Below are 16,919 nucleotides of genomic sequence, written 5' to 3'. Positions count from 1 at the left end.
TGACAGAATTGTTATTTCTAGCTCTGAAGAGCATATGGCTTATTTTGTAGAACTAAGTTTTTGATTTTGCTGTTACCATTGTAAAACCAAAAATCACGTATGTCTGAAGACAGAGTGAAATTTTAACTAAACATTTATTTTCAATAATGTTTTTATTATGAATATTATTTTAGAAAAAATGACAGACTTCCTCTTTATGATGAACGATTTTTTGGATATGGAATGAATAAAGTCACCCACATTACAGAACTTTACCTCAAAGGGTAAGAACAGTTATGATATGTTTGATGTTAATAGCTACTATATGTAGGTTAAAATATACCTAATATAAATTTATTGATATTTATCAATTATTCAAAATTTTTATGATACATTTACATATACATATGTTATAATTGCAAACTTTTTTATAAACCTGATAAAATCAGGTTAATCCTCTTCTGATAAATGCTTCATCATCATTGCCAGTATCTTCCATACATTGCAGGTAGACTGTTGAGAATGTTGGTGAAAATTTTTATTTATCAGTGTTGTTTATTACATGTTGAACAAAAGCAAACACGTTAGGATTGGTAATTAACCATTGACTAAACTCTTCATTCAAAGTAAAATTCATTAATGAATTTACTAGATTTGAAGCATGGTTAGTAATTTATCAGCTCATGAATTTGTTTCAATTAAATTTTAGTAAAAGTTTGCTTTTGGTAAATGAGACATTAAAGATGCATTTTAAATAAGTATTTAAAAGCTTTTATGATAAGTGAAATATATGTTTAGAACATTATATTTCAGTTATTTTTGGTCTGACCTAAAAAGTGCAAGTCATATTAAGCAAAATGTTAAAGGAGAAAATTTTACATCATTTTATTATTCATTAGATGGTGGTATACTTCTAATTGTTTAAATTATTACAGTTAAAACATTTTGAGTGTTAAAAATACTTAAAATTAACTTACTTGAATACCATGTAGTATCTTGTTTCTCATCCTAATATTTAAAATGTATATTTTTCTTATGAAAGAAATGTTATGTGACTCCCAACTATATATAATGATGTTTCTTAACTTTTTTCAGTTATTTTTAGTTGTGAAGTTGCGATAAGGTACTGTTGTTTTTTTTCCTACCATATAATGATCAAGGCCATATACCATTAAAGGTTTATTTGACTTGGCAAATTAGTTGCACTTGTAAGAAGTGAATCTCAAACATAAAGGATAAATAGTTTTCTTTTTGTCTTCAATCTGTACCTCTGGTTGTCTGGATTCAGTTGAATGGTTAATGGAATGTAGAATGAGGGGCTTGAAATGGGAACCCATATCTTATTTACTTGAATTTTTAATATTTGAAAAAGTATTTTCAGAAAGACCTTTCTTCTCCTGTCCAAAAAGAAGGAAAGCTTACCTTGGATTTTTTAAATTATGATTTATTAAACTTTGTGAATAACATCATGGGAGTGTTTTTGGGAAACATCAAAGTTTGGAAGAGTTCAGTGTAAGAGCATTAATAAAGGTAACCTAATGCAAAGAGAAGTAAAGTTTGTTAGACATTAATTAAATCTAAGAAATGGGCAAGAGATTGCATAAAACTCACCTTAACTGTTTCACATTGGATATGTCAAAGTGTACATTTCACAACCTGCTACATTCAAATTTAATTAAACTACTTTATTATCAATGTGCATAAAAAAACTTGGCATCAAAGAATAGTTAATAAACAGGATGTCAATATTATGCAAATTTTAAGCTCTTCATTTTAAAAGGAAATGTTTATAATATCCTCAATCTCCCCTAGTATCAGAATTATGACATTTGTTATCTGTCTTCCTTCTGTAATTTATTTACCATTCCTCCAAGACTTACATAATTTATTGTAAATTACTTATCATAATATGAATATCAGTCAGGCAAAACATAACTTTTATGACTGTCAATTTTTTTTTTTTTTTTTATGGAGCCATCTTTTTGACAATTTATACAGTTTTATTTGTAACTCATTGAACATTATAGTCAGTCTAGCAAATGGTATACAATATTGTTTTCTATAAAGGGCATTGTATATTTTGTTATTTAGTTTCATTTATTTTGTGTAATAGTACCTTTAGTATAAAGAAGAAAAAGGTAAGGCTTAAGTTTCTTTGTTAATTGAAAGAAAAAAACAAAATCCCAGATAAGTATTTTATCTTTTTGTTTTTCATTTGTAATATTTAAATATTATTATAAAAGTAACTAAAATGAAAAAAAGGGAACTTATTGGGTTAAATAAAGTTAGATTTAATAAGATAATGAAAAAATCATACATTACATAATTTGATATGGTGAGTTGTATATTCACCAAATGATTTACAACTTGTGTGGTAGGATTATTAGGTAGACAGGATTTGACAGTCAATACAACTATAAAAGTAAGTATAAAAAGAGGTGTGCTGTTATGAGCTTTAATCTATTTAAGATAAACAATTGTGATTTCCAGTTACAACTTGCGTTCATTCTAGAAAGAAAGAAAGATGAAGTTTGTGGTTAATGCTTAATTCACAATGTATCTTGTGAATCCACAAACTTTCTTCTATGTGTGGCATCTCTCCACGATATGTACTCCTCAGGATGTTGAAGTGTTTAGAGAGGACATTTATGTCACAGTCCTGTAAGCAGTGGTGAAGAATGGATTACTGATTATATACTGTATTCTATGCATTCTCTTAATGTGTGAGCTCAAACAATGTGTTGAAAGTCCACATAACTAAAGTTATGCACTGGACATGTAAATTGATACATGACATAAGAGCAATGCATAACTGAGATCTTATCTTTATATTTAAAATAATTACTTAAATGAAACAATGGCTTAAACATAATTTTAAATTTAATGTGAGGGTAAATGGAATCACATTTTGTACAAAATGCTAAAAAATGTTAAAATGTATTTCTGATACATGCATTTCATCATGATTGTATATTGGCTGTGTTACGTAGTTTTCCTATTTGCATATTCAAAATTATTTTAATATATCCTCTGCATAAAATGGAGTCATACCATTACACAAATGTACATAAAATTAAAAAAACAATCTATTGTTTGACTGCATTTAGTAATACTGGAATTACAAATTTAGTTTAAAACTAATGATATTTTTTGAATATTTGTTGTATAAACTTTATTTACTTTCCTGTTTTCTCATTCATTCAATTGCTTATATTTTTGTATATAGTTCCTTTGTTAATTAAATATATTTTTCATGTTATAATATTAAGTTGATCAGGCTGTGAAGTCATTGAAAAGTATTGTACATACTATGTTACATTCGATTATATGTTTTTTTTATTAAACTTAGCAACAATTAATGATCCTATATCATAAATGTGTAACATATGTTTCCATAACCATAGTTTCTTTGTTTTTTTATGTACTGCTAGCTTTTCATTTGTTGTACTGCCCAATGTCTGGCTTATCCACCAGCCACATCGTGCATCAATACCATCAGTAGACTTTCTTCAGGTCAGTTTTGTATTATAGTTTCACTTTTAAAGAACTGTAAGTTAACAGGGTAACTAATAGAAGATGGACATTTAAGTAGTGCATTTTTCATTGATATTGTTGGACTGGATGCAGCTAATGGTTAGCATTCCTGAACTCCCTATCTGAGGGCTCACATTCCACTAGATAAAAACATGCATCACTCTTTGGAAGCCATGAATACATTGTAAGAGCAACAATCAGGGCCCTTTACACAATCTGTCAAAAGTAGTCCAAGAGATGGAAGTATGTATATTTTGCCTCTCTTCCTTCACTCTAACCTGTCAGTTCAAAATTAAGGATGGCTGTGTGTAACAGTTGTAAAGAAACAAGAAAGTTTATCCTTTCTGCATGTTTTACTTTTATATAAAGAAATTGTAAAGCTAAGAAGTCTATCACTTCTTTCTTATTTTATGCTTAATACAGAACTTCTTTAGTTGTATCAGTTTTGCATACCAGTCTGTAGTTGTTTCAGCTTGATTTTATTTTGTTTTCAAGTGTTTCCATTTTTATTTAACAAAATAAGTTAACTAAATTAAGTTGATAGAAACCATTTCTTAAACATTAATATTTGCTGCTACTTAAAAATATGTTGAATTACAAAGATAATTGAGCTATTTAGCATTATATGAACCACCTTTCCAGTGTAATAAGAAGTACCATAATCTTACTCTTATACAGTGTATATTCTTTATCTAAAGAATTCTTAAATTTTACTAAGATCTAGTTTTGTAACTCTATAAACCTAATTCATATAATATTATAAATTGTGGCCTGAGGTGATGTACTTTGTAGCTGGACTGGCCAAGTAACTCAGCTTCTGTTTCATGGAATAGTTCTTCTGTGTCTTTCTTGATCTTATGTTGGGGGGGATACCATGTGGCTTTTACATGGAGCAGAGATATTTTCTCACTTCTGGTTATATTTTTCTGATTGGATAGTTAGAGAAAATGTGCTTTGTTTATGTCATTCTAGAACATTTAGGAGAGATTGTTGTCTGATTTTAAAGGAGGGCAGATCATTTTTCATCCTAAAAGAATCAAGACTCACTTGTGAAAGTCCTGTTCTTGTGTTAATACATTTTCTCCCTGGTAATCATGTAATATATTCTTCTTTCCTATTCCTCTGGCTTAGACAGTCATTTGTGCTTATTTTCAACTTTCTCAGTCTTTGTTAAGTAGTGTTCCATTTTGACATGATTTCAGCATCATGTCTTCTTTCTTTCATTTCATTTGTCACAGATCAGTTTTCTTCAGCATATTTTATTCAAGAACCTCCTATTTTGTGGTGATTGGCTAACTGCAGATAATATTTATGAAATAAGTATTGGTGCTGTTACTGGGAACAGAAGTATTAGTTAAATTATTTGTATACTCAGTATTTTCATCCTATCTGTCTCTTGTGCTCTTGTGATAAATTTGTTTAGAGATGCCTCTGTACTGTGGAATAAATTTCAGTCCAATGGTGAAAACATAGTAGCCTCAACTGACTTAGAGGGGGCTGCTATTGTTTTTAATGTTTCCCTGCTTTAAGAACAATGGTCTAGTTTTTTCTATATATTGAGATGGCCGAGTCATGCTGTAATTTGTCAGATAATAGTGGTCAAATCTGCCCATCTTAAGAAGACCAGCTGAACTTGAAAAAGCAGAAGAAAAGTTGCTTAGGTATGGTCAATTGTAGGTTTATTGAACCTAATTGATCTGGATTCAGTAGCAAGCCATAGAGATTTGCATTCAATACTGTGGATACCACTTACTAGATAATGCCTTTAGAGGCAGCCAGAGCTAATTTCACTAGATAGACCAGTTTTGGTTCACCAGCCTGCTCTTATTCACATGGCAACAATCATGGTATGTATATCAAAGAACTATCAAATATACAGCTTTACCAATTTCTAAAAATACATAAAAACATATGATGAACATTTTTTATAAAGAAAATAATCATAGGTGCTGCAAGATGACCTTGAAAGACAGAAATTTATATCAAGAATGTGGCAGTATCAATGCAAGTCACATCAAATGTTCAGTAGCCCCCTATTTCAGAAACAGTGTATGAGAATAAGAAGTGCTACACAACAGCACAAAGCATATCTTTAGTAACATACATAATGTTGAATTTTTTTTCTCAAATTTTAACACTGGATAGTTGTAGCAGTTTCAAGTTTTATGAGTGAGTGACTTCTCACACTTATTGTAATTACTAATGATATTACATGATAAAGAATTGTGTAGCTTAAGGTAATTTTTAGCACTATGTGTAACTGCTATCAAGACAGAGAAATTATTTATATTTGGCTACAAATGTCTTAATAGTAGTGTCCTTTGTCCACATTGTTCTTTCATTTTATGCTGAACAGGAAATGCTAACATCTTTATCACAAGGTGTCCTTTTACACATGTTGAAGTATATATAAATTATTTCCTTCATTTGGTTTTATATGTGACTGTGATCACTTTTTTAATAAATTTTGTGTTTTTCATATTAATACTAGATATAAATGATCTTACAACATCAAAATGATGTTTTTATTGAGACACTTGATATTTCATTTCACAGTTTTTTTTAAGAGTGTTCACCAGTCTGTGTGTTGGTGAACACTTTTGAAGAAGCTGTAACGTGAAATGTTGAGCATCTAATGAAATAAAAACAGCATTTTGGTTTTATAAGGTTGTTTATTACTGGCATTGATATGTCTTCTATACATTAATATGCATTACAGGAATTAAATAATTTGTTTCACATATGGGGTCATTCCATGCCAACTCACCTAGGACTTCCCAGTTGATGTCATAGATTTCCTTGAAAATATTTAAGCAAAAACTTCATTTGGATTTATTCATCCATGCAAAATCCTAAAACTGTACCATAAATAGTTTTTTTTTTAATATGATTTTTAAAGACTGCCACTCTCAAGTGAAAACCTGACCTTTTTTATTGCAAATCTGTGCATTTGAAGCCTTTGTAAAACAATGAATACTGATTTTTATAATATATTTCAAGAGTAGGGCCAAATATTTGCTTCATACCCATATCTCTGCATCCAGTGGCTTGTAGTGAGTGCCTAAAAATTGCTACAAAGCTGATTTTCCTTTTTTTCTTCTACTGAAATTGCATATTACATTTTAACTTTAACTGCTCACAGAATTCTAGAATCTGAATGTATTGAGTTGAAATTTTTACTGTTTATAAATCAAACCATACAAATAATACTTCACTTGCAATAAACTGCTTTCAATCTAATAAAATCATACTGCAAGTTGATTCAATGGATGGTATCCATTTTTCATACCCAAGTGTGAAATCGCTTATTTGTAAAATTCAATATTTTGGTCACTTTTGAATATTTCCAAACAAAATTTTGAATATATGTAGTATTAACACAGTTGTATCAAACCTACAAGTTATACCTTTCTGCATTTAATATTCAAAGCTATACTTTGATTTGTAAATGGCTTCAGAATGGAAAATTCCATTTCTGAGGGGTTATTTACCTGACAGTATCTTGGAAGTGACAAATTTTATTTGCTTTAAATATTTTCCTTAGTAAGAACATTTAGTTTTTCCAATATATCCAAAAATTGCAAATGTGCTAAGACTCCTTCATGATTTAATAATTTTTTGAAAATACAGCATTCTGGTACCCTTTGCTGGCTGTAGCTTGTTGTTCATTATGATGAATTTTGCTTCATTTGCTAGATTACTTTAACCAGTTAAATGCTCATCCTAGGATGGTTTATCACCTACTAGTTCACTGTGATGCAATCATTTTGAACATGTCTGGACAAGATGGACAACCATTGTGTCCACTGCTTCATGCTCAGCAAGTTTGGGTAAATCCTAGTCTACAGCAGATTTTGACAGATTTCCAGAGACTGCAAAATACCATGCAGTATACAAGAACAAGATTCTGTTAATCACATCATTCAGTGTTATAATGCAAAGATCAGATCATGGAACCCTGCTCTGTTGGGAAAATTCTACAAAAGGAAGACAATTGTCACAAGACAAGCTATACCAATGGAAAAATTGCTCTTTCAAGTTTAGCAGAATTGGAATCAGAAGGAAAAGAACTACTGACGTGGAGAAATGGGTATGCTAACCTTACGGATGATGCCACAGTTTGTCTGCACCACCAAAAGTCATTTTTGGTGAAGTACAACTTTTTTCAAAGACATTTGTGATGCTTTTGATCTGCATCTCAATATCAAACGTAGTGGTTTGCTGAGGAACATAAACAATGAAAAGGCCAAGGAACTTACAGCACAAACAGATAAAGTTGTGAAACCAGGACAGAAGTGGTGCCCTTCTTGTGTTCAGAAAGACTCAGACTTTACTAGTACAGAAAATGATGGTGATGATGCAGACATGACTGGTTGGGAAGTATATAAACCAACTTCAACAGCCAGCAGAGATAAAGCGGCAACTATGCCATCACTATATGCTTTAAAAGTGGAGAGCTTCAATGAGAGCCTGACATCTGCTGTATTTTTTCTTCTGAAACATAGCACTGTAAGCCAAAGGGATAAAGTCAGCATGAAGCAGCAAAGGTAAGTCCTCAGGCTGTTACTACTGGACACATACTAACTCCAAAGCAATAATGACTGGGGCTGGTGTAATCTACACAAATATGCAGTTATTCTATGTTCCAAAAGAGGATATAATTATCCATGAATTTAAGCTATGCCAAAACAGTCACTGGTACTCAAAGTCATCATTGTTACATACCAACTTTAGAACATTGAAAGTTATGAAAACATCAGGAGACAACACTTCATACATTGCCCAGATCTTGAAAACACAAGTGGCACCAGCTGTAGAGTCTGGGAATTCAAATGTAATTAGTCAGAGATTGTGCAACCCAGAAAAGTTTGTTTCCTACCTGTATGATGGAAAATGGTGGCTAGGATCCATTGTGGAAACATTATATGATGATGGTGACATATTGGTAAATTTCCCATATTCTTATGGCACAACAAAATCATTTAAATGGCAAGCAAGATAAGATACTTGTTGGGTGTCTTTGCAAGAAGTTCTGTGTCTGACAAATCTTCCAACAACAAAAAATAGAAAACAGTATTACCTGTCAAAAAAGGATGAAGAATTCTTGGAGCATTATCAGTGATAATCTGCCACAGCAACATTGCTTCTTCAAAATGTGTTTAATAGCAGTAACTCTCATGTAAATTTTGTACGTTTCCAAAAACTGGAGATTTATCTTCACAAACTTATGAACCCTAACATAATGTAAATGGACACTCATATAATTTACTATTGATGAATCTCTTGAATTTCCATGTTGTTTTTGTTGATGTTATGCTATATTAAAAAATAAATAAACAAATAATGAAGGGGTTTTAGCATATTTGTAATTTTTGGATATATTGGAGAAAAGCAAATGTTCTTACTAAGGAAAAGTTTGGAGTGAATAGGATTTGTTTTTTCAAGATATAGGATGAATAACCCCTTGGAAAAAGAATTTTCCATTCTGAAGCCATTTTCTTTCAAGTCAGAATATAGTTTTGAATAATATATGTAACAAGGTACAACTTGCAGGTTTGATACAATTTGGTAATACTACATATATTCAAAATTTTGTTTGAAAATATCCAAAAATGACTAAGATATTAAATTTTAAAAATACGAGATTTCACACTCAGGTATGAAAAATGGATACTATCCATTGAATCAACTTGCAGTATAATTTTATTAGAATAAAAACAGTTTATTGCAAGTGAAATATTATTTATAACCAATAAAAATTTCAGCTTAAGACATGAAAAGTTCCCTCTTTGATATTAGTTGTAGAAAAAAATGCAGAAACACGAAATGTTAAGATACAAATTTGTGTGTATATTTCCATTGACCTTATAAACCTTCATGCCAAATTTGTTGAAAATTCATCAATAGATGACGAAGTGCTGGTAATAAATGAACAACAAAAAATGAAAGTTAAAATTTAATGTGCAATTTAAAAAAAAGAAAAGAAGGAAAATCAGCTTTGTAGCCATTTTTCGACACTCGCTACAAGCCACTGGATGCAGGGATACGGGTATGGAGCAAATTTCTAGCCCTATTCTTGGGATATGTTACAAAAGAACAGTATTCATAGATTTAGTAGTAATAGCTATTGTTTTACAAAGGCTTCAGATGCAGAGATTTGCAATAAAAAACAAGGTCAGATTTTTGCTTGAGAGTGGCAATCTTTAAAAAATCACATTTAAAGATATTTGGAGTGAAGCTTTAGGATTTTACATGGATGAATAAATCAATATGAAGTTTTTGCTTGAATTGTTTCAAGAAAATCTATGACACGAATTGGGAAACATTCTTTTTATCTGTGTGAGTTGGCATGGAATGACCCTATGTTTTTATACACCTTTCCCAAGTGGCAAAACTGTAGGTTTGTAATTCTCCCATTGCCTAGGGTTTGATACTTAAACTTATTTCATGCCATTTATGCATACTGTTTTCCTTTATTATGAATGAACTAATTGTCATGATTTTACCTTATAAAGACAAAGTTGCAATATCTATAAATATCGTAATAGTTACTCTAGTGGAAATAGTGGGTTTACCACATTTCTTATTTGACAGACTCTCAATAATATTTTAAACTTTTTGTGTTTCATAAAATCATATGTCTGCAGATGTTTCAGCTTGGGACCAAACTGTACATATTTATTAATAAGTAAATGTACTGTACTTTTCTCTCAAAGTGATCTAAGCTAATTATTGCAGCCTTTATTATAGATGTTGAGTATGTTATGTTACAGTAATTGCAAAACCTTACCACATCATTACAACCTATGCTACCTTGTTTGAACATACACTATCTGATGATTTTGCATCTTAATAACAGCTTGATTAGAAGACTGTCTTGCCCAAAGCTTACCACACATCTCTATTAGCATTTAATATTTATTCTAGTTTAAGTTTTCACAGTGCCTATTTCAGCAGTTTAGTCATACACATTCATAGACCATATCAACTTGATTGATACATTTTTGTATGGAATATCTTTACTAATTTCATTTTCTAGCCATCAGAGATATGTGATAGCTGAATTGGTATGTCATCTAATCAATTTATGTACATGTGATTTGTGTTACTTTTGCAGATGAAGATCATTTTTGATTATATTGTGTATATTTTACTGGAACATGAAAACAGTTTTTGTTTTTGTCTCTAACCTTTGTGTTTCTGGATTCTCACCTGTCACAATATAGCACACTTTGTTTACCATGGTAGGGGTACATCTTATTTAGGTCTCTGTGTGGCTGCTTCTAGTGTTTCAAGTTAGCCATTTTCCATTGTTTTTCAATATCATTAAATACAATAGATATCCCCATCTTAGAAATTATAAATCCCTGATCTAGGTGTGTCTAAATTTATGATTTGAATATATGAATATTCTGTGTAGGAAAGAGCTGTTACACACATTTTTCAAAAATGATCAGTAGTAGCTGACATTTTACTGTCATTAAATGTCAAAGTGTAAATCTAGTTTTGAAACATTCTTTTTCACTTCAATTTTATAGTGACTGTGGTCACTTGGCTTATTGAATTGTATATTGAAAAACATTTTGATATAACCTAATTAACTCTGTGTATATGCACAAGTCTCAATGTTCAAGCCAAATACTTTATTTGCCTGAAATATTTTATTGTTGTATATTTTTAAATCTGTGTGCATAAGTAGTCCATATATAAAATAAGGTATGCAAACAGTAACACACATACCTGTCTATGTAAACAAATTATTAAACAATGCATACTCACAGTAAATGACATCATGATTCCATGGCAGCCAATGCAAGAGTTTCTCATTCTTCTCATATATTGGAGCAAACATACAGCTTTCAGGCAGTATTTATTATGAAAATAAAAGTAGTCACAAAAATGTGTATGAATAGCTTTCCCTGCTTCTAATACAGATTCTGTTTTCAACAAGATATAGGTATACTGCATATACACAATCTAATGATACAGAAACACTAGATATAGCAGCAAAATTATAGTTTTTTTTAAAAATACTATAACTAGCCAAAGTCATAATGCTTTTTATGTTTATAATAATTTTTAGCTATATGTTGTTGTTTGTTGTTTTAAATTTTGAGAATAAAGTTGTTCATTGTGCTAGGAAATGTTTTGTTTTGAAAACATAATTATTTGTCAGCAGTAAAATGTTGTGATACTATATAATCTGTATGTGTGTGCGTTTTAAGACATATAAAATGTACCTTAATAATAGTAGGTACGGTAGATGTAACATAGTGAAAGCTTCATGTGACATTGTTATCTCTCTTACTTGCTTGTTAGATACCCATAAACGTTTTTTTTCTGAAGGTAGGTTTAGCTTATTATTCTAGTAATTTTTAATGTAATATCATTTCATCTTAAATAGCCATAGAATTATGTATAGAGTTTCAGCTGATGATTTTATTTGAAATCTTCTGTGGTTATCTTTGTTTTTTTAACTTTTGGCATGAAAATTCTAGATATTTTCCTAGTTGTTATTTTGCAATTCATCAAGTTTAGAGGTTTTTTTCTTTACAGTAGCAGCAACTAACTTATTTTAGGCATAAATATTACATAAGTACAATTAGTAGAACATATAATATTTTGCTGTCTTTTTCTTTTTATAGGAAATAAAAAAATGTTTTCTTTAAAAAAATATAAAGATAAACTGTTCTTGAAAATAAATCCAGTAATGTTTTCCTAATAAACACCAGGACTTTTATCACTGTTTGTTTGAGAATGAGGTTTTCATTATGAGGACTACTTCAGTCTTCAATTTCAAGAAATCCACTAGAATTCTTCACTGAATTCTGAATTGATGTAAAAGGCATACATAAACTTACTTTATGAACTTGAGAATTTTCATAGTGAGATTTCCACTTAGATTGACTTACTTACAATCAAGAAAAAAATAACCTGTTTTCATAAAATACTGAATATCAATTGACTTTTATAAAATTTCAGTTGTTTATGACAAGTTTAAAATAATATTATTTACAAAAAATATGATGTTAATTGCTTTGCCTTTTGTTTCCCCTTAGAATCCTCAGCGTAGGCTGTATAACAGGTTGGAACGGTTTCAATTTATTGAAGAAGTGCATGAAAAGTATCATATATGTTATCAGAGTAAAACGTGATGTGTTCTTTAGAGGAAATTGTATACAATACAAAGTATGTTGACATTTGTAATTTTGTCACGGTATTTAATAAGTTATAATATTTCCAGTTCAAATATACAGCTCATTTATTTTGCCTTTCATCTTCTTTTTGTAAAGAAATTTATTTTAAAGTCATCATGAAATCTATTACACAGAAAAAGCATGGGGGGTAATGACCTACTGGTGAGCATTCCCATACTTGGAATTTGAAAACTTGTGGTTTGCCTTTCATTATAACAGGAATTAGCTCTGAACTTTGTAACTGTGAATGAATTATAACAGTGATGCTGAAATACCACTATTCTGTCAGAGGAGTAGCTCAAAAGTTGATAGTTGGTGTTTCCAATTAACCAATGGCATAGATATGCTCCTGCAGCCCTCACAATTGTATGTAAGACAGAGCTAAATGAGCCAGAATTGTAACTATAATTGTAGGGAAATTGTAGGGGCCTAATTACTTTTTATGCTGGAGTCCATCTTTTGTAGTATACCACTGCAACTAGCTGTTTTTTGTCCAGTGTATCATCTCAAAATCAGAGCCAGCTATTTTTTAGCTTTGTTTGAAAATTCTGAAACAAAGAAACAGAAAAAAAAATGTATAGAAGAATCCTGAAAAAACCTTTTGATGCTTTTTATGTCATCAATATATTTGCATGGAGGTTAAAAAAATACTCGTTACTTCTGTTTGTACATGTAGAAAAAGAAGCAGGATGTTTTATTTGGATCCTTGGTGTTATGAGAAAAATAGATATATTATGTATGTAATAAATGGTACTGCTGTCTGTAGATATGAATCTGTTATAGTCAAATCATCACTTAGTATCATGCAATATGTGCATGTCTGTGTAAATAGTATTTAAACTTTTCAGAACACTTGTACCATAACATGTGAAGAAATACTTTGCTTTTGATAACTTATCATTTTTGTGAATTAGCTATTTTATGTGTATAAAATTAGAACATTTGTAGCTAAATGGGATTTTGGATAACCATTATTTAGAAACCTTGTTTAATCTATGTTTGGATCATAATGATATGTTTTATACTTCTTAAAATTTACAGTCATGAATGATACAGAAACTGAGCTATCAACTTTATGTAATTCACCATCCATAAATTAGTGTAAGGTGTAAATCTACAAGAAAAATGAATAAATTAACAATAAATTTACAATATTTTTAATCATCTTAACACAAAAGAGCTGTAAATTCAGTTTGCTGTGTAATGACTCTTTACAAAGCAAGTAACAAGGTTTTAATATTCAATATTTTTAAAATTTTTAATTTATAATATTTTTAATCATCTTAGCACAAAAGAGCTGTAAGCTCAGTTTGCTGTGTAATGACTCTTTACAATGCAAATAACAAGGTTTAAATTTTTAAGAGGTACCCACTTATGAAAAGTACATAATTGTGAGACAGCTGTTTATGGGGTAATAGGATAGGAGAAACAGGTAGGATAATAATGACCTGATGTAAGGAACATGAAAAGGAGCAAATGTAAATGAACATATAATTGAAAGAAAACATGAAATAAACTTTAAAAATATTAAAAATACTGAATATAGAGAAAAAAACCCAAAAATATAAAATGAAAGCACTAATAATCAAAGTACTAAAACCTGACATTAATAAAATATAGGTAAGGCCATTATATTTTTTATTAAAGTAATTACCTCTAAAATCAGAGAGAACTAGTATTGTAAACCAAGTTATATGATTAGATGTATTTTTGACTTAAATGTACGTTAAATGTTGTATGTAATAATGTCTCACTGTTGGAGACAAGATGTTTTACGGAATTCTATTATCCAACAAACAGCTATCTCACAACTTCGTATTTTGATTTAAGTAACAATGTATGATGAACTTTATAACCACAGAAGTGATGAATAAAAACATGTTTATTGGATGTTTTGGCATATAAAGATTTCATCACAAATTTCTACAGCATGCAAAGCATTAATTACAAGTAATTATATGAATGTTAAATAAGATCTATGATAAACATTTCTAAGGACCATGTTATGACTGAAATAGGAGAGGGATTCTAAAAAACCAACAGCAAAAAGAAGTGAATGAATTGAATATAATAAAGAACCACATTGATTTAGTAAATGTATCTGTATAGCTAGTAAGAATTAATTAAAACAAGCTGAATTGAACAGAAGTTGAGTTATTACTTATGCTAGGAAGATTTTTTTAGTAAGTAGACTTTCTTTAATGATAAATTCCAAGACTTTGCAGCCTGTAGCTAAACCTTTAAAGTCAGTTGTGGAGATATGTCCAGTAACTTGACTATGTATGTGAAGATAGCAGAGGAGCAGGGAAATGATAAAAGGTGACTGGTTCTTTAGGAAGTTTTTGTGTATTTATGGATGTGTACAGTTAAATGAAGTTTGATTTTCTTTTACTAGTATAGGCAGTTTTATGTTTACTACACCTATATGAAATTGTCCTTGGTCAAAGTGGGTCAGAAGTCAGTCTTTTTGAATGGAAGAAAAAATTATTTATGTGATACATTTTTAAAGACAGCTCTCAGATGAATTTATATTTAGTATTTATATAAGAGTTCAGTGAGATTTAAGTACAGTTATTCTGTAGTTTTATTGTTTTTCATTAGATTACATTTTCCTTCACATAAATACATTGTAAGTAAGATTCTAACTTAAATATAGCATAACTGAAAATTTTTTAACAGTTATTTACATCTTTAAGAATTGAGTGTTTCAAAGATGCACTTGAAAGTTACTTGTATAATTGACATATTTTTTTGAAATATAGCCTATACAATTATTCTGTTGCATAAGTTCTTGAAAATTATTTTAAAATGTTAATTACTTAAACATTGTACATGTATTAATATTCTGGTATAGAAGTTGAGATTGGTTGTATAAAGAAATGTATGTATTATATTTTTGATTGGTAATTTATTTCAAATCATAATTAATGTAAAATTATTATACTTCATGAGATAGTATTTCTTTCTAATCCTTAACAGTATTTGATCTTAAGGTCATAATAAAATGTATCTTAGCATTCTGAATTATTGAGTAAAACATTATTGTTCATGTATCTTTGAAGAAGTATATCCTAATTTATAAAGGAGGTGTTCTAGAAATGTTAATAATGTTTATCTTTCACTAAATTACACAGTAGAAGAAAATTACTGTAAGAACCAAGGACTGTTACACTATACTGAACTCAAATAAACTGAACCCAAAGTCAGTTGTGAAAGGAAAAAAAAAAGAAAAAAAAAAGAGTAGCACTGAAAAGTGAATACACTGCCCCAAAAGTATAAAAGGTGTAAGAAATTTGTGGAAAATATTTGCTTTAGAATAGCATTAAATGAAATATTGGTAAATTAGAATAACACTGACAGTATTATAGATAATGGAAGGTACATAAATTAATAGTAATCAAAGAAGGAACTGTACAAAGAATAAACCTAATAGGAATAATCTTCATATTAACAAAACAAAAATAGGAATGAGGATTTTTGTTATTACCAAGTGAGTGGTCTCAACCTATCTAAGCAGTTTCCTCCCTTTAACTGCTTTTATCAAGACATTTTAACAACTGAAACCCCCTGGTTACAACATTCCAACTCAGTATTTTTCCTCAGTAGATGCCAAATCAATGATAGTCCACAATGTACTCTGCATTTCCTCTTAATTACATAACCTATGTAACAATGTACTCTGCATTTCCTCTTAATTACATAACCTGTGTAAACTATGTGTCAGTAAAACTTTTCTTCTTGCATTATTGATGATATAAAAATTGCAAATAAAATTAATTTTTTTATATACATTGCAAGGAAAAAAAGTTGATAGATTTCAATATTTCTAGGAATATGGAAAAATTGATTATTTTTTTATTTCCTGAACAAAAGTTTCATCATAATTATTTAATGATGAATACCACCCAAAGAAAAACAAATAATTGGCACATTTGTGATGGTAATAAACTTTTAATTCTTGAATGGTTAGGAAATAGGTATTCCATTTTCAACAAGCCATACTGAATAAGGGTAAAATGTATTGTACTTGATGAACCCTCTACAAGTGCTCTAGCTGAGGGCCTAAAATTGTGCTTTCCTTTCCATAAACTTTAATCTTTTAATTACTTGTCCCCCTTTGCATTCACTTATAAAGCCCTGAAATCTTATCCTATTTTCAATAGATATTGTCCCCAGAACTTAGAAAGCTTTGCAAGAACCAGATTCTAA

At 29.8% G+C, this 16,919-nt stretch overlaps 1 protein-coding gene across 1 annotated transcript in view; it reads left to right on the top strand.

Annotated features, from left to right (window-relative positions):
- LOC143225152 (xylosyl- and glucuronyltransferase LARGE1-like) overlaps window positions 1-15,730 on the top strand; it is an 83,365-nt gene extending 67,635 nt beyond the window's left edge. The window contains exons 12-14 of the mRNA XM_076454070.1: window positions 174-263; window positions 3,411-3,492; window positions 12,573-15,730. Of these exons, the coding sequence (XP_076310185.1) occupies window positions 174-263; window positions 3,411-3,492; window positions 12,573-12,668 (268 nt within the window). The 3' untranslated portion in view covers window positions 12,669-15,730. The remainder of the gene's footprint in view (window positions 1-173; window positions 264-3,410; window positions 3,493-12,572) is intronic.
- Window positions 15,731-16,919: the final 1,189 nt, after the last annotated feature.

This window comes from Tachypleus tridentatus, chromosome 9, assembly GCF_004210375.1.
Source record: "Tachypleus tridentatus isolate NWPU-2018 chromosome 9, ASM421037v1, whole genome shotgun sequence".
In the NCBI taxonomy this organism is placed as follows: Eukaryota; Metazoa; Arthropoda; class Merostomata; order Xiphosura; family Limulidae; genus Tachypleus; species Tachypleus tridentatus.
The sequence above is the reverse complement of the archived record's forward strand: the minus strand, read 5'-3'. Positions and strand labels throughout refer to the sequence as shown.